At 41.4% G+C, this 25,800-nt stretch overlaps 1 protein-coding gene across 1 annotated transcript in view; it reads right to left on the reverse strand.

The window, feature by feature from the left end:
• Positions 1-6: 6 nt before the first annotated feature.
• CCDC38 (coiled-coil domain containing 38) overlaps positions 7-25,800 on the reverse strand; it is a gene marked incomplete at its 5' end in the record, with an annotated part of 42,469 nt that continues 16,675 nt past the window's right edge. The window contains 10 exons of the mRNA XM_080660256.1: positions 7-882; positions 3,011-3,104; positions 6,183-6,388; positions 7,144-7,344; positions 11,192-11,327; positions 12,590-12,741; positions 14,853-14,916; positions 18,909-19,023; positions 22,418-22,581; positions 25,646-25,726. Of these exons, the coding sequence (XP_080516382.1) occupies positions 769-882; positions 3,011-3,104; positions 6,183-6,388; positions 7,144-7,344; positions 11,192-11,327; positions 12,590-12,741; positions 14,853-14,916; positions 18,909-19,023; positions 22,418-22,581; positions 25,646-25,726 (1,327 nt within the window). The 3' untranslated portion in view covers positions 7-768. The remainder of the gene's footprint in view (positions 883-3,010; positions 3,105-6,182; positions 6,389-7,143; positions 7,345-11,191; positions 11,328-12,589; positions 12,742-14,852; positions 14,917-18,908; positions 19,024-22,417; positions 22,582-25,645; positions 25,727-25,800) is intronic.

Consider the following 25,800-nt stretch of genomic DNA (forward strand, 5'->3'; position numbering starts at 1 on the left):
TTCGTAAGCCCAGTGTTCTTATTTTTTCTATAAAGGAGAATTATTTATATGCTTTATAAATGTTTATGAAGGTGAATTTCAGCCCTTTTCTTGTAATTATATATTAACTGAGACCTTTTAAAAGCAACTGCTTCTTTTAAAGTTTTTTTGAGCCATTTTTTACTGTATCAGTGAACTATTTTCTTAGCATTAATATATATAATAGACAAATTACAGTGTACACTTAAATAGTATACACATATAGCTAAAATGAAACATCAACTAAAATGAAACATCAACTAAAATGAAAATGATTGTGGATATACAGCACAACAGAAATTGTGAACTGACATTTAGGTTGAAGACAGTTAGGTTTGTTCATTTAAGAGGATTAAGTTTCTGAAAAGTACTTAATACGAATTAAAAACCAGTCTCACAATTATGTTCTGAGACATAACTTCAAAGTCTCATGTCATCAGAGGATGCCTCTGTTGCAGTTTAATGGTCATTAACTGTATGGTTACATCAATAAAATAACTTTGGATGTGTATCCCCAACTCAGACAAATCAAAGTATAGGTGTATAATATTTAGAATAATACGTAGGCAATGGATAATAAAAAGCCTTCAACAAAAGAAAATAACTCCCCATTTCCAATCCTATAACCTTGGGAACAAGGGCATGTCTTCATCACATTGATTAGGCAAGCATATGGGGGAGAATATTTTGATTTCTGTAAACCAGAATCTTTAAAATATGCTTAAAACATTTTGGCCTTACTGCTTCTATTCAAGTGAAAAAATATTCTTCCTCTATTGATTTTGCTCTTGTATCCCTGACTAACCGTAGTTCATGTTTGTTACCAGATGTAGGTTTTGAACGATAGATAAGTCTTCTTCCCAGCTGAAACAAAAGAAATAATATTCTTTAATCTTTTTCTGTTGAAGTATAAGTAAAATACTAATATTAACTTGGTTTTCCAAGGAATAATATGGCTTAAAGTAGTAAATAGTCAATTACATAGGGATTGATTTTAAACATTAGTAATCCTGTTGGCTCTTGGAGGTGTTCCCACCAGGATAGGCTTAGGGAAATCCTTAGTTTCACTCCTATTCATTTTCTCTGGGGCATATACTCAATTGTATCATCTTTTATCTTTCCTCTGTAACCTTTTTTGTTTTGCTTTGACAGCTGAATTTGTATCAATTAAATAGATGACAAAACTATGATACAATTGCTTTCCTAAAGTCGGGATTTTTTTAGACTGTTGGTGATCTCCTTTGGTTACTTTTGTTATTAATACTATCAGAAAATTTCCAGTGATGAAGTATCCCAACTGGGTAAGAACTTCTATCACAGGTTTTCATATATTGTCAATTTATCAGATCACCATTTTTATTTTCTATTTTCCAGTTTTAGTTTTCATTCTCATTTTTAGTCTATTTAATAAACATTTGTTGAGTATCCACTGTGTGCTAGGCAGTGGAGATACAGAGGTCATAAAACTCATTCATGGTCTAGACCAGTGGTTCTCAACCTTTCTAATGCCGGGACCCTTTAATATAGTTCCTCATGTGACCCCCAACCATAAAATTATTTTCGTTGCTACTTCATAACTGTAATTCTGTTACTGTTATGAATCGTAATGTAAATATCTGTGTGTTCCGATGGTCTTAGGCTCTACAGCAGCGGTTCTCAACCTGTGGGTCGTGACCCACAGGTTAAGAACCGCTAGCAGGGTCGCCTAAGACCATCGGAACACACAGATATTTACATTACGATTCATAACAGTAACAGAATTACAGTTATGAAGTAGCAACGAAAATAATTTTATGGTTGGGGGTCACATGAGGAACTATATTAAAGGGTCCCGGCATTAGAAAGGTTGAGAACCAGTGGTCTAGAAGGAAGGATATATTTTTAAATAATCATTTCAATTTTGTGGGTTTAGTGGAGTGTATACATGTGGGAGAATAATGAGTGGTTCTCTATTGGGAGGAAGAGGACAAGTCAAGTGTTCATAGAACACCTGAACTAGAGAGGTACAGACTTTTTAAGATGAAATGCTTATTTAAAATAACATAATCATAACCTTTTGATATACATATTTGTAATTACCATACTTTGGAACTTTTTTCAAGTCCTTACCTGAAAAGGCTGGTTGTGAGGTGCACAATAAGCATTCACTAGGGTTAGCTATCACTGTTAACAATCAATTTCCACATTAGCTTTGTAGATAGCCATGAAACTGGGTTCCTAGAATATATTTCAGACCCAGAGCTAGAGGAAGGCGAGTGGCATATGGAAACAAAAGACCCTCCACACGGCATGGACCATAAGCTCTCTGACTGCCCAATCCCAAACTTCATATCAGATGATCTTGCAATATAAAGAACCTTGGCTTCCAGTCCTGATTCATCTTCTACATCTGAAGTAATACTGGAGATATAATTTTAACTCCCAACTATTATTGTCATTATTTTTACAATATGAGGGTTAGAAGACCCTTCCAGTTCACTATTGTAATTCTCTGGGTTCACTATTTCCATTGTTAAGTGGAAGAAGCAAGGTTCTCAGCTACCATTAAGAAGAATGGACCCAAATACATAGGATATTTCCAGAAGGATGCAGATGAAACTGTTAGCAATGATTATCTCTGGGGCAGGGGGAACTAAGAAGGACAACTTTCACTGAATACTCTTGTATCTTTTGAACTTTGAACCATATGCCTGTACTACCTTTTCAAAAAATTAGTTTTTAAAATTTTCTGGTTTCGTGAACCTGGAAGGAAAGAAAAAGAGGAAGGGACAAGTTTCTTTTACTAAAAAGTAGGCCTAATGGAGAACTGTTACCCAGTAATTTGAATTATTCTAAAAGTAACAAGGAACCAGAGAGAGATCAATTGAAGCTGAGCATGAAAGACTACTGAAGTTTAACCTGGATAAATTCGGTGAATTAGATAATTTTTTTTTTATACCCAGAAGCACTCACCCTTTGATGTAGCTGGACCTATTAATAGCAAAACACAAACCTTTTTCTTTGGTTGTGCTACTGCTCTTTCCAGAGCAGCTCTTAGCCTTTCTTCTTGGTGTTTTTGTTTTTCTCTCATTTTCTCGTCACGAAACCTGTCAAGAGGGGAAAATGTTCTTCTAACTATAAGTCTCAGAAAGTAAATGACCCATCTAAATATTATTTCCATTAAGATTAAATGAAAGTAATAATTCATCTTCACCCATAACTATGGCTTTTGAATATTCAGGTGAAATCTCAACAACACATCCGATTTGTGTTGAAATGGGAAGAAATTTCATGCCACCATTTTGGAAGAAAAAATCTATCCCTTCTTGGGTCTAAATAAGCACCTCAGTAAAGCCTTCTCATCACTCAAATTCAGCACGTCACAGTTAATCTATACAATGGTCACTTAAATTAACTTCCAGTTATCCACCCCTCCCTTAAATCTTTAAAAAGTACACCAGTCACAAGTGTGTAGTTCAGTGAATTACCACAAAAGTGCATTTTCCAGTTAATCTTTTTGAATTGTATTCTCAAATTAAGACCAACAAATGCAATTTGTCTTGTTTTCTTTAGGGCTGTGATGATAAAATTAGATGACCTAGACAATCTTTCTACTCCCAATGCCCGATGCAGAATAGGCACTCAGTAAGTGATAGCTATTTTATGGACACATTTAATTTTAAGAGTTAACATTTATTAAATATTTCATGCCAGACCAGATATTATGTTAGGTGCCTCCAAACCATGGGGAAAATCAACTAAAATTCTCTTGATAAGAACAATAAACAATTGGAATTAGATTCATGTATCACTACTGAAAATAAGTTGTAATTATCCTTGGATGACTGTTTTCTGCTGAAAAAAAGAAAAGATATAAGTGGCCTTAGCTGTTTTGGCTCAGTGGATAGAGCATTGGCCTGCAGACTGAAGGGTTCCAGGTTTGATTCTAGTCAAGGGCACATGCCCGGGTTGTGGGCTAGATCCCCAGTAGGGGGCGTGCAGGAGGTACCCAATTAATGATTCTCATGATTGATGTTTCTATCTCCCTCTCCATTCCTCTCTGAAATAAAAATATATGTTTTAAAAAAAAGATACAAGTGTTATCAGTGTAATTAATTATAGGTCATGTAATGGACGGAGTAATCTTTATCTTATAACTAGAGGCCCAGTGCACGAAATTCGTGCACGGGGGTGGGGAGGGCGGTGTCCCTCAGCCCAGCCTGCACCCTCTCCAATCTGACATCCCTCTCACAATCCAGGACTGCTGGTTCCCAACTGCTTGCCTGCCTGCCTTCCTGATTGCCCCTAACCGCTTCTGCCTCCCAGCCTGATCATCCCCTAACCACTCCCCTGACAGCCTGATTGATGCCTAACTGCTCCCCTGCCAGCCTGTTTGCCCCTAACTGCCTTCCCCTGTCAACCTGGTCACCCCTAACTGCCCTCCCCTGCAGGCCTGGTCACCCCTAACTGCCCTCCCCTGCAGGCCTGGTCACCCATAACTGCCCTCCCCTGCAGGCCTGGTCTCCCCCCAACTGCTCTCCCCTGCAGGCCTGGATCCCCCCCAACTGCCTGTCCCTGTAGGCCCGGTTGCCCCCAACTTCCCTCCTCTGCCAGCCTGGTCACCCCTAACTGCCCTCACCTGCAGGCTTGATCGCCCCTAACTGCCCTCCCTTGCAGGCCTGGTCCCTCCCCTGCTGGCCATCTTGTGGCGGCCATCTTGTGTCCACATGGGGGCAGCCATCTTGTGTGTTAATATGGTCAATTTGCATATTACTCTATTATTAGATAGGATAGAGGCCTGGTGCACAGGTGGGGGCCAGCTGGTTTGCCCTGAAAGGTGTCCCGGATCAGGGTGGGGGTTCCCTTGGGGCATGGGGTGGCCTGGGTGAGGGGCCTGTGGTGGTTTGCAGGCTGGCCACGCCTCCTGGCGACCCAAGCAGAGGCCCTGGTATCTGGGATTTATTTATCTTCTATAATTGAAACTTTGTAGCCTTGAGCGGAGGCCAAGGCAGGCCAGGAAGCTTGGCTTTCTCCATCTCTGGGGCAACTCAAGCCTCCTGCTCTCTCCAGCTCCGTGGCTGCTGCCATTTTTGTTGGGATTTATTTATCTTCTATAATTGAAACTTGTAGCCTCGAGTGGAGTCCACGGCAGGCCAGGGTGTGCAGAAAGCTTGGCTTCCTCCATTGCTGGGGAAACCTAAGCCTCCTGCTTGCTCTGTGGTCGCAGCCATCTTGGTTGGATTAATTTGCATACTTGCTCCTGATTGGCTGGTGGGCATGGCTTGTGGTTGTAGTGGAGTGATGGTTAATTTGCATATCACTCTTTTATTAGATAGGCTTTTTAAACATTTGCTTTATATTTGATGAAATTTCTTAATATTACAATTCTGGACTTCATTTTTATATGTGGGAAGCAGTATCCCACATCCACCAGTAATATAGTAAGCAGTAACAAAATACCTAATATTAATGGCTAATCTTTGAGTACTTACTATGTGCCAAACATGCTTTATTGCTTTTACATAGATCATTTAATTTAATCCTCACAACAACCCTACAAGTCATTACTGCTATTTTAACAGATAAACTGAAAGTTGCATCTGATGAACTTTCTGGTCATCTGGTTCCTTCTCAGTGCTCATTTTCCATTGGTAATGGCACATTTATTTCATAACTAGAGGCCCAGTGCATGACATTTGTGCACTCAGGGGGGAGGTCCCCTCAGCCCGGCCTGCGCCCTTTAGCAATCCGGGAGCCCTTGCAGGATGTCCGACTGATGGCTTAGGCCCGCGGAAGCAGGAGAGGCTCCCGCCACTGCCGCTGCACTCACCAGCCATCAGCCCAGCTTGTGGCTGAGCAGCACGTCCCTGTGGGAGCGCACTGACCACCAGGGGGCAGCTCCTGCATTGAGCGTCTGCCCCCTGGTGGTCAGTGTGCGCCATAGCGACCGGTCGTTCTGCCATTCGGTCAATTTGCATATTACCCTTTTATTATGTAGGATAATAGTTGGTGAATGTGTCTTCCCACTAAAAAATAGCTCTATGAGGAGGGCAGGGCTAGGTTTGGTTCCTCCCACTGTGTCTCTATGTGGTTATCTTTGCCATATAATAGAGACTTGCTAAATGTGGAATCCAAGCAAAAACTACTACTCATTAAGTCATTCACTACACTTATATAAGACGTACTTTTGCCGTCGTTCTTTTTGTTTTATCCTCTCAATTGCCTCCACATTTTCTTTGGGAATGGAATCAATGAGATCACTCAGTTCCACCAGGCGAGACTCTACTTTTACCAGCTTTTGGATTGGGTTGAGGCTGCCAACCTCACCATCTCCGATGCAGAATTTGTATACTTGATTAATTTTTTTACTAAGAGAGTCTATCAGTTTTTCCTGGGATTGAGAAGAAAAGGAAAGTAGAAAACAACATCTCATCACTATTTGCTTGTTCAATAAATGTAAAGTTCTGTTTTACTATAGTATAATGAAAAGGCTTTTATATAATACTGTTTCCTTGTTTAAAAGAAAAACTTCAGTGTGACTTAGAAGAGTGAGAAAATGCAGCAATGATATTTATAACAATTTATAGTCAGATCATTGCTACAGTAACACCTTGGATTATTTTCTTTAAAATTATTTTATTCTAGGCATAAAAGTAATTATAATTGTGATTTTTTTAAAAATGTTTTTGTGTATCTGATTCTCGGGGCATTCAAGTAGAGGTGACATACACATTTAAAATCCTATTTTGCCACTGCAATGCATTTCCTTGCAGCACTGCAGGTGAGCCCCCTTTTTTGCATTTATTAGTCTAATTGCTAAAACTGTAATCATCCTGTCTAATAGTTATTTGCATGCATGCCTTATCTCTTTTTCTGGACTGTAAGCACCTGGAGGGCAGGAGCTATTTCTTAGGTTGACACTTATACCTAAAATAGCACCTTACACATAACTATGCACTTACTAAATGTTTGCTGAATAAATGAATGCATTCTCTCAGAGGAAAAGAACAGTTACAAGAAAACAGATTCCCTGGCTGGCCTACAAAAGCCTTTGGGGAACTTTAAATTTCACTCTCTCCATTGGGAAGTCATTGCAGTATTCTAGTCTAAACAGAGGCTTAGGCCAAACCTTGCTGATCCCTGTACCTGGCTATTCCTCCGTTTTAACACGTAGTTGATATGCTCGAGCTTGTAGGTAACGTGTTTCGGGATGTGTTTCGGGACCGAAAGATAACTCTCATCCTCTTTCTCGTCTGGGGGCTCGGCATTCGCAGCTAAGAGGGTCTCAATAAACTGCTGGGCAAGGTTAAGCTGTCTCCAGATAGCATTCTGCCCCAATGCCTGCTTCTGCTCAAGAAGATGAGAATCACCATGAAGCCAAGGAGGAAAAATACACTCAAGACAGATGTGGCTCCTGGAGTCGTGGGACTCCTTACAGAGCCACCAACAATTACAAGTCAAGATCTATTACCAGGAGGTGACTTCCAACAGCTTGTTTCTCCCCCTCCTGCTTTAAGCACCTTTCCAATGGTTCTATTTACCATAAAGCCCCCATTTTTTCAATTTTTTTCTATTTCCTATTTATATTAAAATATGCTTTTTAAAGAAAACAGGGAATTACGAAAAAGTGAAAGGAAAAAGTGAAAGGAAAAAGCAAAAGTCCTATTTGCCATTCAGCTTATTTTTTTCTCTCCCTTTCTAAATAACACCTAATTGTATTTCCCATTTATAGTAACAGCACATTTCTTTAGAAAACTTTAGAAATACAGAAAAATGAAAGGTAAAAACCCATCAAGGGACTGAAGTGTACATTGGATGTGAAAAAACAATATTGCTGCAATGTGAGTCATTTCAAAAATACATTGAACACTAGTTCTGAGAAAAATCAACTTTAATGTGAGAATGGTTAATTGACGGAAATTTCTGAAGGAGTCTTGTTGAACACTTAAGCGTTTTAGAGATGGATGGGCAGTAGCCTTATTTTGTGTGTGTGTTTGTTTTTTAAGTTCCTCCTGTCAAATAAAAGGAAAAGACAAGGAGAGATGTTGTCTTAAGGTAAGAACAGCGTGAGAAATAGAATCAGGGGATGAGGATAAAGAAAATTCTCATGAAAAAGAGATTGAGGGCCTGGCTCTAACGAGCACAGGGCAAAGAAAAAGGAAGTTCGAGATGCAGGCCTACTCTTGACAGAGAAGCCAAATGTCAGTCCAATCCCTGGAGCTGCCACGAGGTGGCAGGCCCACCCCAGAGCTCGTGTGCCTGCTTCCTGAGGTTCAGTGGGGCAGGGTGGTGGAAGACTACCAGGATAAGAACTTTGGATGCCTTCCAAAGGAATGGGAAGTGATCCGCCCAGAGCAATAGATAGAAGGAATCATTGTTATCAAAATTGGATAGGAATGGGGAAATGTCAAGATGTCATTTAAAGTTTCTTTCCAACTCAAGGATTCTGTAATTCTTATCCATGTCCCATTCTACTGTGTACTTAATATAAACAACTCTCCCAATTGAACTGGATCAGCGCCCTGTTGAAAGGAAAATAAACCAGAGGTGACTACATTCTGCAAATTAAACGATGGAATAGCTTACATTCCATTTCATGTCCAATGAAAGTGAGCAAACAGCTGCTACACAAAATGGATGAATCTCAAACATATTGTTGAAAGAAAGAAGCCAGACATATTACATGATTCCATCTATCTCAAGTTCAAAAGCATAAAGTCTAATTGATGGTGGGAGAAGGAGGATAGTGGTCACCTTCAAGGGATGGAAAGCAGCTTCTGAGAGTGCTGACCATGGTGTCTTCCCTGATCTAGGGAGTGGTGCAGGGTTGTGCTTACTTTGAGGAAATTCTTTGAGAGGTACACTTATGATTTGTGCATGTTTGAATATTACATTAAATCTATGCCTGAATTTAAAATTTTATTATCAAAGTAATATATTGAATTAATGAAAAGTATTTTTAGGGGATTAAGTACAGTTAGAAGTGTGGAAGTTTTGGAAAGAATAAAATTGATTTTATAGATCATAATTGACCATAGCGCCAAAGTAACTGATAATTTTGTGAATATCAAAATTAGGTGCAACTGTTTATCTACACTAATAAAAGAGAAACATGCAAATTGACCATCACTCCGCTACGCCCACCAGCCAATCAGGAGGGAATATGCAAATCAGAAGGCCAAAAAATGGCAGCCGCCCAGCTGCTCCAGGAGTGGAGTGGCTGGGCGGGGCAGGACACCTGTTATGAGAGGGAGGGTGGGGGGGCGAAGGGATCTAGAGGAGCGGCACTCTGGCCACAGCGAAGACGGCAGACTCCGGCCGGAGTGAAGGCCTGGGTCCCCGGTGCCGGAGGAAAACCGGTGCTGGAAGTCAAGGGAAGGAAGGCCTATTGCACGAATCTCTTCGTGCAATGGGCCTCTAGTTTACTCATAACGGATTATGTTTTGCACATGTTGAGACTGAAAGAATGGGAGTAGGAAAGCAAGAAAATTCTAAGAAAATAATACTTTTCCCCTGCCGATTTGTTTGCTCTCTTCCCCCTTTTCACCCTAGTATTTTATATCCCTAGGAGAGTGTGCTTTTTCCCAGAGGGGGTAATACATGAATGCCAAAATTACACCTGTGACCAAAATCTCAGTCTTTTAAAAATAATTTGCAGATAAACTGTACAAGGTTGCCTCAAAGTTTAAGAGTACTGAAAATGCTACATTTTTTTTTATAGTTGCCCTAAACTTGGATGAAAGGGGCTTGGTGGGATGAGGGGAACTATCACATTTATCTGACATTTTTCATGTCAATCAGCTTCAGAATTATTTAAACAAAATTGAAAGGTGGAAACAACCCAAGTATCCATCAACAGATGAATGGATAAATAACGTGGTAAATAAATACAATAGAATCTTTTTCAGCTATCAAAGGAATTCTGATACATCACACTACAACATGGATGAACCTTGAAAACATGGTAAGTGACATAAAAGGACAACTATTGTGTGATTTCATTTATATGCTGTACCTAAAGTAGGCGAATTTATAGAGGAAGAAAGTAGACTGGGAAGGTAGGAATGGGGAAATACTAGCATTGTTTAGTGGATACAGAGTTTCTATTTGGGATGATGAAAAATTCTCTCAATAGTGGTGAAGGTTATACAATATTGTGAATATATTCAATGCCACTGAATCATAACACTTAAAATGGATAAATGGTAAATTTTTATGTTATGTATATTTTATCACAATTTAAAAAATGGTTTAAAAACCAGCATTGAAGAACTAAAAGGTAGCTAGCACCACATTTCTTGTTCTAACAGTGTGTAACCTGACCATAGCCCCTCCTAATTCAGGGTGCTGTACCACCCTAGGAAGTGTTGGGGGAGGAGGGGGAAGGGGTGCTTTTGGTAACTCTGCCTACCAATAGATAGGGAAGGACAGTCATCTACTGATACAGTTCCCCTAAATCTCCTTCTGCTTGAAACATAACTGTGATATTCCCCTCACATATTAGCATGAATTTTTATCTTATTTACGATTTTTACAAGAAAACCAATGCAAGTTGGAGTTGTGGGTCTAGAAACTAACCTAATCATTCATTCAACAAACATTTATTGAGCACCTCCTTTAGGGACACTAAACTTAGCGACGAAGGGTAAGAAATCCCTGCCCTCGAGGGGTTTGCATCCAGCTGGGAGGGACTAACATGTAAATAAGTGAGTACATTAGCGTGTGTTACAGGTCCTCCCATAAAGACTATCTACACAAGCCCCATTGGGGGCAAAATTTATTATAAGCTCAGTGTTGGTCAGATATTCCATTGTGTTGATTCAGTCCTTTCTTTATCAATTATTTACTCAAATTTCTACCAAAATGATCACAGGCAGTGAGCTACTTCATATGTACTAGTATACACTCTGCCTAAAAGCAATGTCTTTATGGGGGAAAATCTCAACATCATACTTGGTCATAATTAGAGCAACATTTTATGACAACACCAATGCCAGTTTGAATGCTTTGTGTCTACTATGTAAGTGGACTGTTACGTACTGGCAAGATTATTTCAAGCTGGTTTTCTGCCTTTGTCATCAACCTGAGGCTTGTGGTTTACTTTTCATTCTCCCATTCCAGTGCTTAGTACTGAGGTAAATGCAAATTCTTATCATGCGCCAAAATAAGATTACTATAGGCAAAGAATGCTTACCTGGGCATCTGAATTAAATTCACCAAAACTAAATAGCCTGGACCTTAACTCCAGTTCTGCTGCCTTTTCCTCTTCTCTCACGCAGTTCTCTTGAAGCACTTCCTTCTGCTCCAAAAGGAACTCGATGTTTGAATTTCTATGACAAAAGAAAGAGGCTTGTCTGTAATGTGTGGTTTGGTGCAATAAAACATCACTCAGGAGCTTCGACACTCTTCCAGATCATGTATTAGCAGCCTATGTCTAGCAAGCCAAATCCGAGTTTATATCTGAAGACATTGCCAACATACATGCAACTTCTCAGGTTAAAATGAGAAAAATGCACAGGGGCTGCTTTGAACCCCCATCAGGAAGCATTTTCTTCCCCTCTACTACTTCCCTGACTCCCCCGTTAGAGAGCAGCAAAGCCAAGGTGTCGGGAACTCAGGTTGTGGTGAGATCTTGTTGTCTGTGTTCCCAAACCAGGGTTCAAAATAGAGACTCCTGACTCCCTCACCTAGACATTCTGATAGAGATCTCGAGATGGATTAGGATATGGATCTCCTTTTCCTGCCCAACCATACCCACCGTCCCCCCAAATGATACTGTTGGAGATGGGGCACCATAGCTGTGAGGACTGAGAGAGAGGAGACATGGATTAAAAGGATACATTAGTGGTAACAGGTGGCTGTGAGAGCATGATTTTTAGGTTCATAACTTCTGAACAAGTTAATCTGTTCCAAAGTTCAATGTAGTTGGATGTTTAAGAAGATTGCCACCTTCTGGCCCAGACGGCTGTTCTGAAAAAGCTTCTACACAGTTTTGTAATAGGTAGATATAAAGATCTGTTCTCTACAACTCGGAGCTGTTTACCAAAATGGTAATAATATAAAATTTTACAATAGGAAGGAGTGTTGTGAGTCATCAAATCAGCCTCCTTCCCCTGACAGAAGTCCCTTTTATCATAGCCCTGATATGTTGATATGCACATTACAAAATGATACAATATTTAAGTCACCAAAAAAGCTGTTTTGCCAAGGAGAGTCACAGCCAAGGCAAATGCATTTATTAGCACTATCTTCCAAAGCATGGTTTGATCAGCCAGATGATAGGGGAAAATGTGTGTGAACAAAAATTAAGGCAGTAAGTGACCCTTCCGTTCTTTTGAAACTTTTATTATTGTTAGTTAGGAAAATATTTTGACATGTGAAAGGAAGTAGGGACTAAAATGAAACTAAAGCCAGTCTATTCTGTGTAAATATAACTTCAACTCTTCATACACTACAATGTAAATATTGTTCATAAACATTTCACCTTAAATCCAGAGAGACCATCAGGAAGGACCACTCGTGAGTAAGTTGGACTCTATCTCTGGTTAGAATTTGCGTAATAGGATACATCTACTTGTTTTCAATGACTTACATTTTATCCTGTATAAGTTTTTCTCTTTTATTCACTTCTTCGAGATTTTCATCTACATCTTGAGAATACTGTACCAAGGTCAGATTCTGCTCCTCCAGCTCCGTGAGGACTTGAAGTAGCTCTTCTGGTTCTTTGAAATAAAGCTCTGGCTCCTAATGAATCATTAATGAAGAATATAATTCACTTAACACCATGCTGCTTAGGTACACGTGACTTATCTAGAAAAATGCATTCTGGAATACAGGCTGACTGTGAGGGAGACATGGGTGGAGATGGCAAAGGAGCCTCTTTCCACGGGAGAGCTGGCCTCAGGAAGGGGCATTGGAGGTGGTAGCGGAGATGAAAGGTATTGGGAAAGTGGAAGAAGTGGGTGAGGAAAAGAGAAAGAAGCAAGGATGAAGCAGAAGAAGCAGGGCAGGAAAAAAGGAAAGGGGTCTAGGGAAAGGCAAGGGAGAAGAAATAGAAGGAAGATAAAGATAGGGGGCTACGTGAAGGTCACTTTCTCCCCTAATTTGAAATATTTTACATTTTCCTGCCAGAAGCCAATTCCAGCATGTCATAATTGCAAGAGTTTCATCAAAAGGTTGATGGAATCTTTTATTATTGCTAGTTAGGAAAATATTTTGACATGTGAAAGGAAGTAGGGACTCAACAAGGGCTGAGTCACATATGTTATCGCCTGTTGGGAATGGCTAAAGGCATTTCCCCAAACCTGAAAAGGATGCATTAAATTGATTGCTGCCAGACAGCTCAGGGTATCTTAATCTACATGTTATTGCCTCCTGTTGGCCAAACACCTGAACAGCTGAAGGCAATTCCCCAATCTGACAATGCTTCTGTACCTAACCCTACCCTTTGAAGTGTATATCTCCATCTTGCCTTAGGACAAATTGTGTTAATAAAAAGCAAGGGGTCCTGAGACAAGGAGAACTTGGTTTCTTCAGCCAAGCTCCTCTGCCTCCCCCAATATGCCTTTCAAAGTTATGTTTCATCTCTGGACTCTTATTTAAATTATGCACAGCCCCTTCTCCAGATTCCTGAGCCCTTCTAGATGCCAGATCAAGACCCACCAGCATGATTTTCCAAAATTTTACATATAAGTATGCATTATTTTAAGTAAATTTAATTTTTATACACCCATATTAACCATATTTTTTATAGCCAGGGGGTGAAAACAACCTAAATGGCTATCAATGAATGAATGGATAAAGAAAATGTGGTATATCCATACAATGGAATGTTAACCATAAAAAGAAGGAAATCCTGTCACATGCTACAACATGGATGAACATAGAAGATAGGCTAAGTGAAACCAGTCACAAAAGGACAAATACTGCATGATTCCACTTTTATGAGTTATCTAAAGTAATAAAACTCTTAGAACAGTGGTAGCCAGGAGCTAGAGGGAGAGGGTTAGAGGAGTTGTTCAATGGGTGTAGAGTTTCAGTTTTGTAATATGAAAAGTTATAGGGATCTATTGCACAATAGTGTGCATATAGTTAACACTACCATACACTTAAAAATAGTTAAGATGGTAAATTTTGTGTTATTTTTTTTACCACCATAAAAAAAAAAAAAGATGCCTTAGGTAAGGTGTGTTTTATATAATAATGGATGGTGTTTTAAAGTGTTTTTTGGCCCTGGCTGGTTTGGCTCAGTGGATAGAGTGTTGGCCTATGGACTGAAGGGTCCTGGGTTTGATTCCAGTCAAGGGCAAATGCCCGGGATGCGGGCTCGATCTCCAGTGGGGGGCACACAGGAGGCAGCCAATCAGTAATTCTCTCTCATCATTGATGTTTCTCTCCCTCTCCCTTCCTCTCTGAAATCAATAAAAATATATTTTAAAAATCAAGTGTTTTGTGTTCCTTTTGTGTTTCTATAGTCATATTTAGGGTGGGGTTAGCTCAGAGTCAATCTTGTAGCCATGAAGGGTTATTTTGTTGAAGGTCAATTTATCTTACAGTTCAGCTCCTCAATATATTTCAAGCCCCAATGAAATGATAAGCAGCCAGGAAGTGGCTATTTTTTTTACAGGAAAACTGTAGATAATATGTCTCCCAAATTATTACCTACTTTAGCATTTATTTTTCATAAAATGTCTCATGACAAAGATGAAGTATATATACAACTGAGGAACAGTACAAAATCATATTTTTCTTCTGGGAAGTTATGGAATATTTGGAATAGGAAACTTTAATTTCAAAAGAAGAAATGAATATTTTATCAAACATAATATTTAAATCAAGAAATATAATCTGGTTACCAGTTCATATTCCATTTCATCATCTATCAAGCATTCCAAACTGTCTTCTGAACTTTCAGATTGGCTGTAAAAGAAAAAAAAAAAAAAAAGATGCCTGATTTCTGAGTCATTTTCTGTCAACAGGTTTGCCTTCACTTCTAAATTTTCTTTGGAACCTGAAACCTAATTTTTTTCAATACCCTACTTAGCCTTTTAGGGAACTGCATATCTCAGGAAGCAATGGATTCCTTGAGTATGTCAAAGAAAACTAGATTCACCCAGACAAGGGTGACGTATGCAAACAATGAGACCACCAGGAAGAGCTATACCAGGCAGCACCAATTATTTGAGGTGCATCTATAGAGTCAGGTAATTTTCTTAGAGAAACACATGACAACCTACATTGCTACATCCATCTTGTCCACTTTAACTCAGTCTTCTTGAAAAATGGAACATGCCTTAGTGTTCAAAACCAAGCTTGTAACCCTGAGTGATACCATATTTGCTTTTTAAAGGGCAGATTTTATTTTTAAAAATATCTTCCAATGAGAAAATGTTGGCTCCGGGTGATAATTTACATCATTAAAGAATAATTATGTGGCTCTGGAAAAATTCTTTAAGAAGGATGTATTGAAAATGATTGAAATATTAAAAAAGTAGGAACTTTCAAGTAGAGGGCAGTGATGATGGAGAAAGTGAGTAAATGGGGTGGGGGAGGGAGATACATGAAAGAATGAAATCATGGAAACCAAGAATAGAAAGGATGAAAGGACAGTCTACAGACGGAGAGAAAATATTTGCAAACCACAAAGTCACAAAGTACTAGTATCTAAATATGTAAAGAATTCTCAAAACCCAGCAGTTAATCCAGTTGGAAAACGAGCGAAAGATATGAACGGACATTTCACCTAAGAGGATATAAAGATGCAAACAAGCTCATGAAAAGATGAGCACGGTAAGTTATACACATCTATCAAAATAGTTAAAGCAAGAAAACAGTGAAAATACCAAATACTGGTGAAGATGTAAAGAAACTGGATCCCTCATACATTGCTGGTGGGGATGTAAAATGGGACAGCCACTCTGGGAAACAATTTGGCAGTTTCTTTAAAAACAAAACTTGCATCAACTATCCATCTCAGCAATTGTATTATAGGCATTTATCCTAGAGAAATGAACTATGTTACACAAAAAGTTGTATAAATACATTTACAGTAATTTTATTCATTATAGCCCCAAATTGGAACCAATCTACATGTTCTCCAGTGAGTGAATAATTAAATTGTAGTGTGTCCATACTACTCAGCAAAAAAAAAAAAAAAAAAAAAAAAAAGGGAACCAATTATTGATATATACCCAACAGCTTGGATCAATCCTCAGAGAATTATGCTTAGTAAGACATCCAATCCCAAAAGGTTACATACTGTGTGATTCCATTTATATAACATTCTTAAAATGATAAAAATCATAGAAATAGAGAACACTTTAGTGGTTGCCAGGGGTTAGGGGAGGTGGAGAGGGGGAAGTGAATGCGATTATAAAGAGGCAACATGAAGAATCTTTTTGGGTATGTTCTGTATTTGATTGTCTCTCGACTATATTAATGGCAATATCCTGGTTGTGATATTGTACTACACTTTTGCAAGATGTCACCATTGAGGGAATGTGGGTAAAGGGGACATACGGTTTTTCTACATTATCCTATATAATAAAGAGGTAATATGCAAATTGACCATCACTCCAACACACAAGATGGCCACCATAAGATGGCCAGCAGGGGAGGGCAGTTGGGGGGGACCCAGGCCTGCAGGGGAGGGAGTTAGGGGTGACCAGGATTGCAAGGGAGGGCAGTTAGGGGCAATCGGGCCAGCAGGGGAGAGCAGTTGGGGGTGACCAGGCTGGCAAGGGAGGGAAGTTAGGGGTGAGCAGGCCAGGAGGGGAGGGCCGTTGGGGGCTACCAGGCTGGCAAGGGAGGGAAGTTAGGGGTGACCGGGCCAGCAGGGGAGGGCAGTTGGGGGTGACCAGGCTTGCAGGGGAGGACAGTTAGGTGTCAATCAAGATGGCAGGGGAGTGGTTAAGGGGTGATCAGGCTGGCAGGCAGAAGCAGTTAGGGGCAATCAGGCAGGCAGGCAGGCAAGCAGTTGGGAGCCAGCAGTCCTGGATTGTGAGTCTGACATCTGTCAAGGGGTCCCAAATTGGAGAAAGTGCAGGCTGGGCTGAGGGGACCCCCCGCCCCCCGCCCCCGTGCATGAATTTTGTGCACCAGACCTCTAGTTTCTTATAACCACATGTAAATCTACAATTGCCTCAAAATAAACATTTAATTAAAAACAAAAGTGACTGCTAAATGCCATAGTGCCCCTGGAATTCAGAGCACAGTGCCTGTGTTGACTTCTGTCATGTATGACTGTCATGGATTCTGTGGTACTGGCCCAGATCCTTTCCTGGGGCTGGGGTACCCAACCTGGGCATCAATATATTTTCTTAAAGCTATCTTGGGTAGCCAGGGTTGAAGCAAACAACAATGCTGTATGGTCCTACTACCTCAGTTCTCAATGACGTGGTGAATTGCAAACACATAGGCCAGCAGAGTAACTTAATAAACAGTTGGGCAGTAGACTCTGAGAGACAAAGACCCAAGATGCAGGGGACAGGCAGTTTCTGCAAACAGCAGCTGCAGGCACTTCTCAGAGAAAGCAGGGAAGCCTGTAAGAGCTCAGTCACCGCAGGAGCACACAGAAATGGCAACCACTAACTCCAATATCTGTTACGATGGGTGTGGCTACGTGGTAGTATGATAAAGAAAGGCTAAGAGAGATATTTGGTGAAAAACATTGTTTCCAAGAGAGTTCATCACGTAAGTACTGTACTCTGATAAGGGCGATTCGCCATTCTCTAGGGTGGGAGAGCGCTTTCTGCGTTGTTTTCCTGCTCGAAATGTCCAGATGAAGTCCATGTCATTGGTGATGGTGGAGGTGAAAAGAAATAACATGTAATTAGAAATTAATTTTTGTTATTTGGTGCAAGATACTCATTATTCTGCATTGATATGCCCATTACTTAAAAAAAATATTAGAATTATAATAATAGAAAATGAAGCTCTTTTATTCTATGGAAATTGTATTCCAAGCATAAGAATAAAATCAAAGGCACACTGGTGGGGGGCGGGGGGGCATTTGCCCAAAACAATATGTGTCACAAATCAGGGACATAAATTGTGAAATAAGAGCCACAGTTCTATTTTTACCTAATCATATATGTTTCTAATCACAGGGTTTTTTTTTAATTGAAGGGAAAAAATGATGGACACTTCAATTGTTACATGTGGTGGGGAAACCTACCATTGACACATATAAGTCACCCATGCACTTGTTCCCCACGTCTACATGCACTTCCCCCCCCCCACATCTACATGCACTTGTCCCCCCACGTCTACATGCACTTGTTCCCCCCATGTCTACATGCACTTGTCCCCCCCACGTCTACATGCACTTGTTCCCCCCACATCTACATGCACTTGATCCCTCCATATCTACATGCACTTGTTCCCCCCACGTCTACATGCACTTTTCCCCCCATGTCTACATGCACTTGTCCCCCCCACGTCTACATGCACTTGTTCCCCCCACGTCTACATGCACTTTTCCCCCCACGTCTACATGCACTTGATCCCTCCATATCTACATGCACTTGTTCCCCCCACGTCTACATGCACTTTTCCCCCCACGTCTACATGCACTTGTTCCCCCCACGTCTACATGCACTTTTCCCCCCACGTCTACATGCACTTGGTCCCTCCATGTCTACATGCACTTGGTCCCCTCACATCATGTCCACACCTGATCCTGATTTGGAACTGAGCAGTGGGCAAAAGTGGTCTCAGGTCTTTTTATCCAGTGCCTCCCAGGTCTCCCCAGATCATTTTTCCTTACACCAGCACTCTTAGGACTTCCAGCCACTCTTTCTGCTATTCTGTCTTGAAACCACGGCAGGCCTCACTCTCCCGCCCTCTCTTTTCCAGGTTAGCTTACAGGTCCTTGATCTCCACTGTGAGATGGGAACCTTCTCTGGTTTTACTTTTGAGAGTGAAGTCTCAGATCTCTTGCGTTACCTGAGCTACTTCTTCCCCGGGAATGTTCTCCTGAAACTGATATCCTCCTGGAGCTCTCACTGCTGTCTATTTTCCTGAATTCTAGAAATGGAAAAGAAAGAGGGAGAATCCACTTCTGAAAATCAGAACTTTGTCTTCGAGTGAAAGTAGCATTATTGTAAAAGCTTCCAGGGACAGAGATATAAGAAGGGGACATCGTAACGAATAAACTTATGATGTAGACAGCAAGGGCTGGTCTCTAGAGCAGGCAGACCTCCTCCAGGGCACGAGGAGGTCTCTATCTCCTGCATCAGTCGGTTATAACCTCTAAAATCGCAGTGTGAGCCATTCACTGCTCTGGACTCATTGCTTTCTGAGCATTCTCTAGTTAGATGGCAAGTCTAGGAGCACTGAATCTTAAGCTGTGAGATGCAAATGCTTCTCACTTTTTCTTTCCATTTGTTTTTCCTCTTGTCAAACACCATGTATTGAGTTTAACCAAGTGTTATCACTGTGCTCACTTGATATTTCATATACATGTGTCTAACTTCAACTTAGCAGTGAAAGACACAGGGGAACTGAGCAGGGAGGCCATCTGTGGTATGCTGGTAAATGCTTAGCAACCAGCTCTGTGGGAAAAATCCTCCCTGATTGGTCATTGACCGATTTCTGGATGTCAATGTTCTTACTCCAGAGTCTCAGAATCAGCTCTCAGCTGAAGACTGCAGATCTTCAGAACTCTCTGAGTAGCCCCTCCTCTCCAGTGCTCTGCTCTGTGCCCTCCCTGGACCCCAGCTCTGTCTTTTCATCTCATGGGGACTGCTGGGCCTACCTGGGCTCCCCTTTCCAGAGCTGCATCCTGTGCCCAGCAGGACCTGGAGGCCATCACGGGGCTCATCTCACTTTTTTCCTCTCTCTGAAGGATTCCTTTGCAGCTTTCCTGACGTCCAATGTCTGAAAACTGTTGCTTCATATGTTTTTCAGGCAGGAGGGTGTCTGGTTCTTATTACCCCAAAGTTACTAGAAATGGGAGTTTTTCTTGTGACCCCACTTTGATCACTTATTAAATTATGATCTATAGCCATGGCTGGTGTGGCTCAGTTGGCTGAGCATCATTCCATGCACCAAAAAGTTGCCGGTTCAATTCCCAGTCAGGGCACATGCTCAGGTTTCAGGCTCAATCCCCAGTCAGGGGCATGCAGAAAGCAGCCAATCGATGTTTTTCTCTCTCCCTTTCCCTTCCTCTCTCTAAAATCAATAAAAACATATATATATATTTTAAAATTCTTATACATAATAGCACCTATTTCTGGTCCATTAAGCTGACTTCCAAACATTAGTACCATACTGTGTTAATTCCTAAGACTCTGTCATAATATATTATATATCTTAAAGGATTAGTAACCACCCCTGCCCCCATTACCTCCGTCCTTCAAAAGTATTTATTTCTCAAGATGAACCTCAGAATCACTGTATAAAGTTCTCCCCAACCCAACACTCAAGTCCCTGACAAATTTTTGGTCACAGTTTTATTATCCTATCTAGTAAAAGAGTAATATGCAAATTGACCATCACTCTGCTACACCCACAAGCCATGCCCACCAGCCAATCAGGAGCAAATATGCAAATAAACCCAACCAAGATGGCTGCAGCCACAGAGAGCAGGAGGGAGGCTTGAGTCTCCCCGGCAATGGAGGAAGCCAAGCTCCTGCCTGCCCTTGCCGGCCCAGGCCTCCTCTCAATGCCACAAAGTTTCAATGATAGGAGATAAATAAATCCCAACAAAAATGATGGCAGACACAGAGCTGGAGAGAGCAGGAGGCTTGGGTTTCCCCTGTAATGGAGGAAGCCAAGCTTTTCGCACACCCTGACTGGCCTAGGCCTCGCTTAAGGCTACAAAGTTTCAATTATAGATGATAAATAAATCCCAACAGAAATGGCTGTGGCCGCGGAGTGAGCAGAAGGCTTGGCTCCACTCAAGGCTACAAAGTTTCAATTATAGAAGATAAATAAATCCCAGATACCAGGGCCTCGGCTTGGGTCACCGGGGGGCATGGCTGGCCTGCAAACCACCACAGGCCCCTCACCCAGGCCACCCCACGCCCCAAGGAAACCCCCACCCTGATCCGGGACACCCTTCAGGGCAAACCAGCTGGCCCCCACCCATGCACCAGGCCTCTATCCTATCTAATCCTATCTAATAAAAGAATAATATGCAAATTGATGTCACTTCAACACACAAGATGGCTGCACCCATGTGGTCAAAGATGACTGCCCCAATGTGGACACAAGATGGCCACCACAAGATGGCCAGCAGGGGAGGGCATTTGGGAGGGACCAGGCCTGCAGGGGAGGGCAGTTGGGGAGGACCCAGGCCTTCAGGGGAGAGCAGTTGGGGGGGACCAGGCCTGCAGGGGAGGGCAGTTAGGGGTGACCAGGTCTGCAGGGGAGGGCAGTTAGGAGCAAACAGGTTGGCAGGGGAGCAGTTAGGCATCAATCAGGCTGGCAGGGGAGTGGTTAGGAGGTGCTCAGGCTGGCAGGCAGAAGCGGTTAGGGGCAATCAGGAAGGCAGGCAGGTGAGCAGTTGGGAGCCAGCAGTCCTGCATTGTGAGAGGGATGCCCGACTGCCCGTTTAAACGGGCAGTTGGACATCCCTCAAGGGGTCCCAGATTGGAGAAAGTGCAGGCTGGGCTGAGGGACACCCCCTGCCCCCCATGCACAAATTTCGTGCACCGGGCCTCTAGTAATTCCATAAAACTTACACATTCATTGCAGAAAATTTGGCAGCTTTACAATGTAAATCTTTCTCTCTAGAAACATGACATATTTCTCTATTTGTCAAATCTCCAGGTCACACAAATTAAGGTTATTTGCTTTCTTGGCTTTAATTTCCTTGTATGTTTTCTAATTAATAAAGTTAGCTTATTTAGGTTAATATGTTAGGTTAATAAATATAATTGACTTTGTGTCCATTTACTCAAATAGTTTTTTAAAAATATATATATTTCTTTATTGATTTCAGAGAGGAAGGGAGGAAAGAGAGATAGAAACATCAATGATGAGAATCATTGACCGGCTGCCTCCTGCATGCCCCCTACTGGGGATCGAGCCCGCAACCCAGGCATGTGCCCTTGGCCGGAATCGAACCTGGGACCCTTCAGTCTGCAGGCTGACGCTGTATCCACTGAGCTAAGCCAGCCAGGGCTCAAATAGTTTTTTAAGGTTTTTATGGATGGGAGGTTCTAGGTATGCTATCATATCATCTGTAAATAATATATTTTCTATGGCTCCATGTATATATTTTTACTGCTTTATATCTGAAATTAACCTGAGTTTCCAAATTAATAATATATAATAACAGAGACAGTGAGAATCCTTGTTCAGGTTGTGCTTGAAATAGAAATTCTGACTATTAATAATCAGCAAATAAACATTGAAACTGGACATTTTAGAATTAGGGACATTTACTTAAATTGAAACGAAGAATGTGACTCACTTGTTAATATTTTGGAAAGACTCTCCTCTATATTTTCTTTGTTTTTTGACATCTTCACCCTTCTCAGCGCTTGCCTGATTTGCCAATGTTTTGGAGACAATTTCAGCAGAAAAAGTCCATATTTAATGTACTCTCTAAGGAGGAATTCTGTTTTTGATATTTCACTACTCAAAGGAAACAAAAATATAATTAGATATATCTGTGTGAAAGCATGTTCACTTTTTATAAAAAGGTTTTACAAAATTCATTTTCTTGATTATGTATTTACTTAACAAAAATTCTAAGTATGGCCATGAAAATAGGAGCATCAATAAAATATGAGATAAGAAGAAATAACCAGTAGGAAATTTATTTGAATAACACATGCCCTAGGATATGCACAGGTAGGATAGACTGATGATCGTTTGACTCTACTTACTTTTTTTCTGAGGGAAATGTTGTATTACATGTTAGACATAGGGAGACATTAGAAGGTAGCAAAAGATGGTACTTGTGTGAGGAGAAGAAAGGACACTGACACTCAATGAGCACCTACTATGTACTGGGCAATACTTATGACATGCTACAGATACAATTTCATCCTCAGTACAGCACTTTAAAATAGTTATTATCATTCCTATCTTTTGGAAGAAGAAATGATTGACTTGCAAAGTCATCTGTCTGGTAAATGGTAGAGCCCAGCATTCAAACCTGGACTGAAAGCCTTTTCTCAGCCTCACATGGCTTTCCCATAATCAGATTTCAAAACGGACACAAAAGGAATCCTATATAATGAAACCCTAATATGCAAATCGACTGAACGGTGGAACGACTGATTGCTATAATATGCACTGACCACCAGGAGGCAGACAGGAGCTGCCCCCTTGTGGTCAGTGAGCTCCCACAGGGGGAGCACTGCTCAGCCAGAAGCCGGGCTCATGGCTGGTGATCAAAACAGCAGTGGCGGGAGCCTCTCCCGCCTCTGCTGCAGGCGGACGGTAAGGAGTGAGGGGTCCTGGACTGCGAGAGCTCTGGACTGCGAGAGGGATGTCTAACTGCCAGCTTAGGCCCGATCCCCGCTGACAGGTGGACATCCCCCGAGGAGTCCCGCACTGTGAGAGGGACCTCCTCCAGTGCATGAATTCTGTGCACTGGGCCTCTAGTGTTTAAAATAACAATGAAGGCCCTCAGGAAAGTGAGCTCCACCCTTATCCTTCTGAGCCTTCCTTATTCACACACACACTCTTCAATATTCAATACCCTTATCAATATTACTCCTATATTAGTATCTTCAGCTCTAGTACTTCTTTGGGTCAGAAGCATCCTAAAGCCCTGGTGTGTGAGTGATATTCAAGAGTCAAACCTGGATGTTTTCACCCTGGCCGGTGTAGCTCAGTTGGTTGAGCATCAATCCATGCACCGAAAGGTTGCTGGTTCAATTCCCAGTCAGGGCACATAACTTGGGTTGCAGGCTCAGTCCTAGTAGGGGCATGTAAGAGGCAGCCAATCGATGATTTACTTTCACATAGATGTTTCTCTTTCTCCCTCTTCCTTCCTCTCTCTCTAAAAAAATCTTAAAAACAAACAAACAAAAAAAGCCCTGGATGTTTTCTTCTATAATTAAGTCTATCTTACTTGATTTATGTTAAATATCTAAAGAAGCTCATGGATCACCAGTCACAAGATGGTGGGAGCCCCTCATTAGACCACCACTTAGCCTCCCAGGTGTGGCTCAGTGGTTGAGCATCTACCTATGAACCAGGAGGTCAAGGTTTGATTCTCAGTCGGGGCACATGTCTGGGTTGCGGGCTCGATCCCAATAGGAGGTGTGCAGCGGCAGCCATGTTTCTAACTCTCTCTCCCTCTCTCTTCCTCGCTCTCCCTTCTCCCTTCCTCTCTGAAATCAATAAAAATACATTATATATTTTTGAAAAAAGAACAGAGCTAATTTTGGCTAGAATTGCCCAGCTTCCAAGCAAAAGCTTAAGAGCCAGCCCCCTTTCCCTTTGTAAACAGATTTCCAGCCCTCCCTGCGGAAGAGGGGCCGTAGCCCATGGAGAGAGAATGAAATAGACAGCAGGCACTTGCATCCCTGGCTCTATTACCAGCTAGCTTCTGCACCTTGCTGAGATGATGAGACTCGAAAACAATCAGCAAGTTCGCTTCAGAAAGGCCATTGTGCATAAATACAGTACTTCATTCAACCACAGGCAGCTACTCTAGTTCTATAAATAGATAGAGCGAAGGAGAGAAGGGAATTCTCCCTCTTGGGAGCGCCATCAACTAGCTCCTAACATAGACGGGGCTACTGTGGCCAGAATGTGTTTGAAACATACATTTTGTTAGAAACAACTGGTTTCAAAGAAGCTGTCCTCCAGGTCATTTGCTGCGTTTTAGACAAGCCGTTGTCCTTGTCCCAAAAAAGCCGGGACATGTGGTAAGTTTAAGTCTACGACTTGGTTTTAGAGCAGTGCTAACCATTCTCAAAAGAAAAAATTTCTAGCATACTTAGATTCCAAGACGACAGAGTCTCCTGCATCATTGAAATTACTGCCCAAGGATGCCATTATGTGTAGCCAGGGAAAGCCTCCCTGATCTGGTGAAAATTAAACCGACACTGGAAGGAAGGAGGAGCAAATCATACAGAAGGAAGCGTCTTTAGATATTTAAAATGAGATCCATGTGACCTTGGAAGAACGCAGCCAGGTTTGAAAAAACTAAATACTGAGAGTGTGGCAGGTGGTATCATAATTTTATCTCAATTACTTTTGTGTGTTTTTGTGTTTGTTTTTTGTTTTTTTGGTCATTATGATCTGGGTTTTTAATATCAATGCTAGGTTCATCTAAATGTGAGGATAAATATACAAAATACTGCCAATTGTAATTGTAAGATAATTGTAAAATGAATCCCCTTTGTAGAGATGTTAAAATGTGTGAAGAAATGCGCCTTAGAATGAAAGAGAAAGGACACTTAGAAAATAATTTGTTTACTCCTAACTTTGGTTTTCTTCTTTTCAAAGAATTTCTTGGCCTCTCTATTGACAAGTTAGAGAAAGGTTTCCACCAGAGATCACTGTACTCTCCTGATTCACAGTCAGAGATGATCCTCAATCAACAGATTGCTCATTTTAAAAATGTGGTCAAGTGTATGAAATCATCACGGATAAGAGTTATTCCCACTCAGGTCTTGCTAAGGACAAACAGGATTGAATGGGGTGTGCACACTCGATCAGAAAAAGTTGGTCTCACCTTTTCACCGCCTGCACCTCTATGGTCGCTTTCTTGAGCTCAGCCGTCATTTGGAGCTTGTTTATAGTTTCTTGTGCTGCGCTGAAAAGGGACACATTTGTTAGTTTGTTTTGTGTTGTGTTCTGAGAAATGGAAAAGAAGAAAGAGTGAGGCAA

The sequence above is a fragment of the Plecotus auritus genome (genome assembly GCF_963455305.1).
Source record: "Plecotus auritus genome assembly, chromosome: 3".
Lineage (NCBI taxonomy): Eukaryota > Metazoa > Chordata > Mammalia > Chiroptera > Vespertilionidae > Plecotus > Plecotus auritus.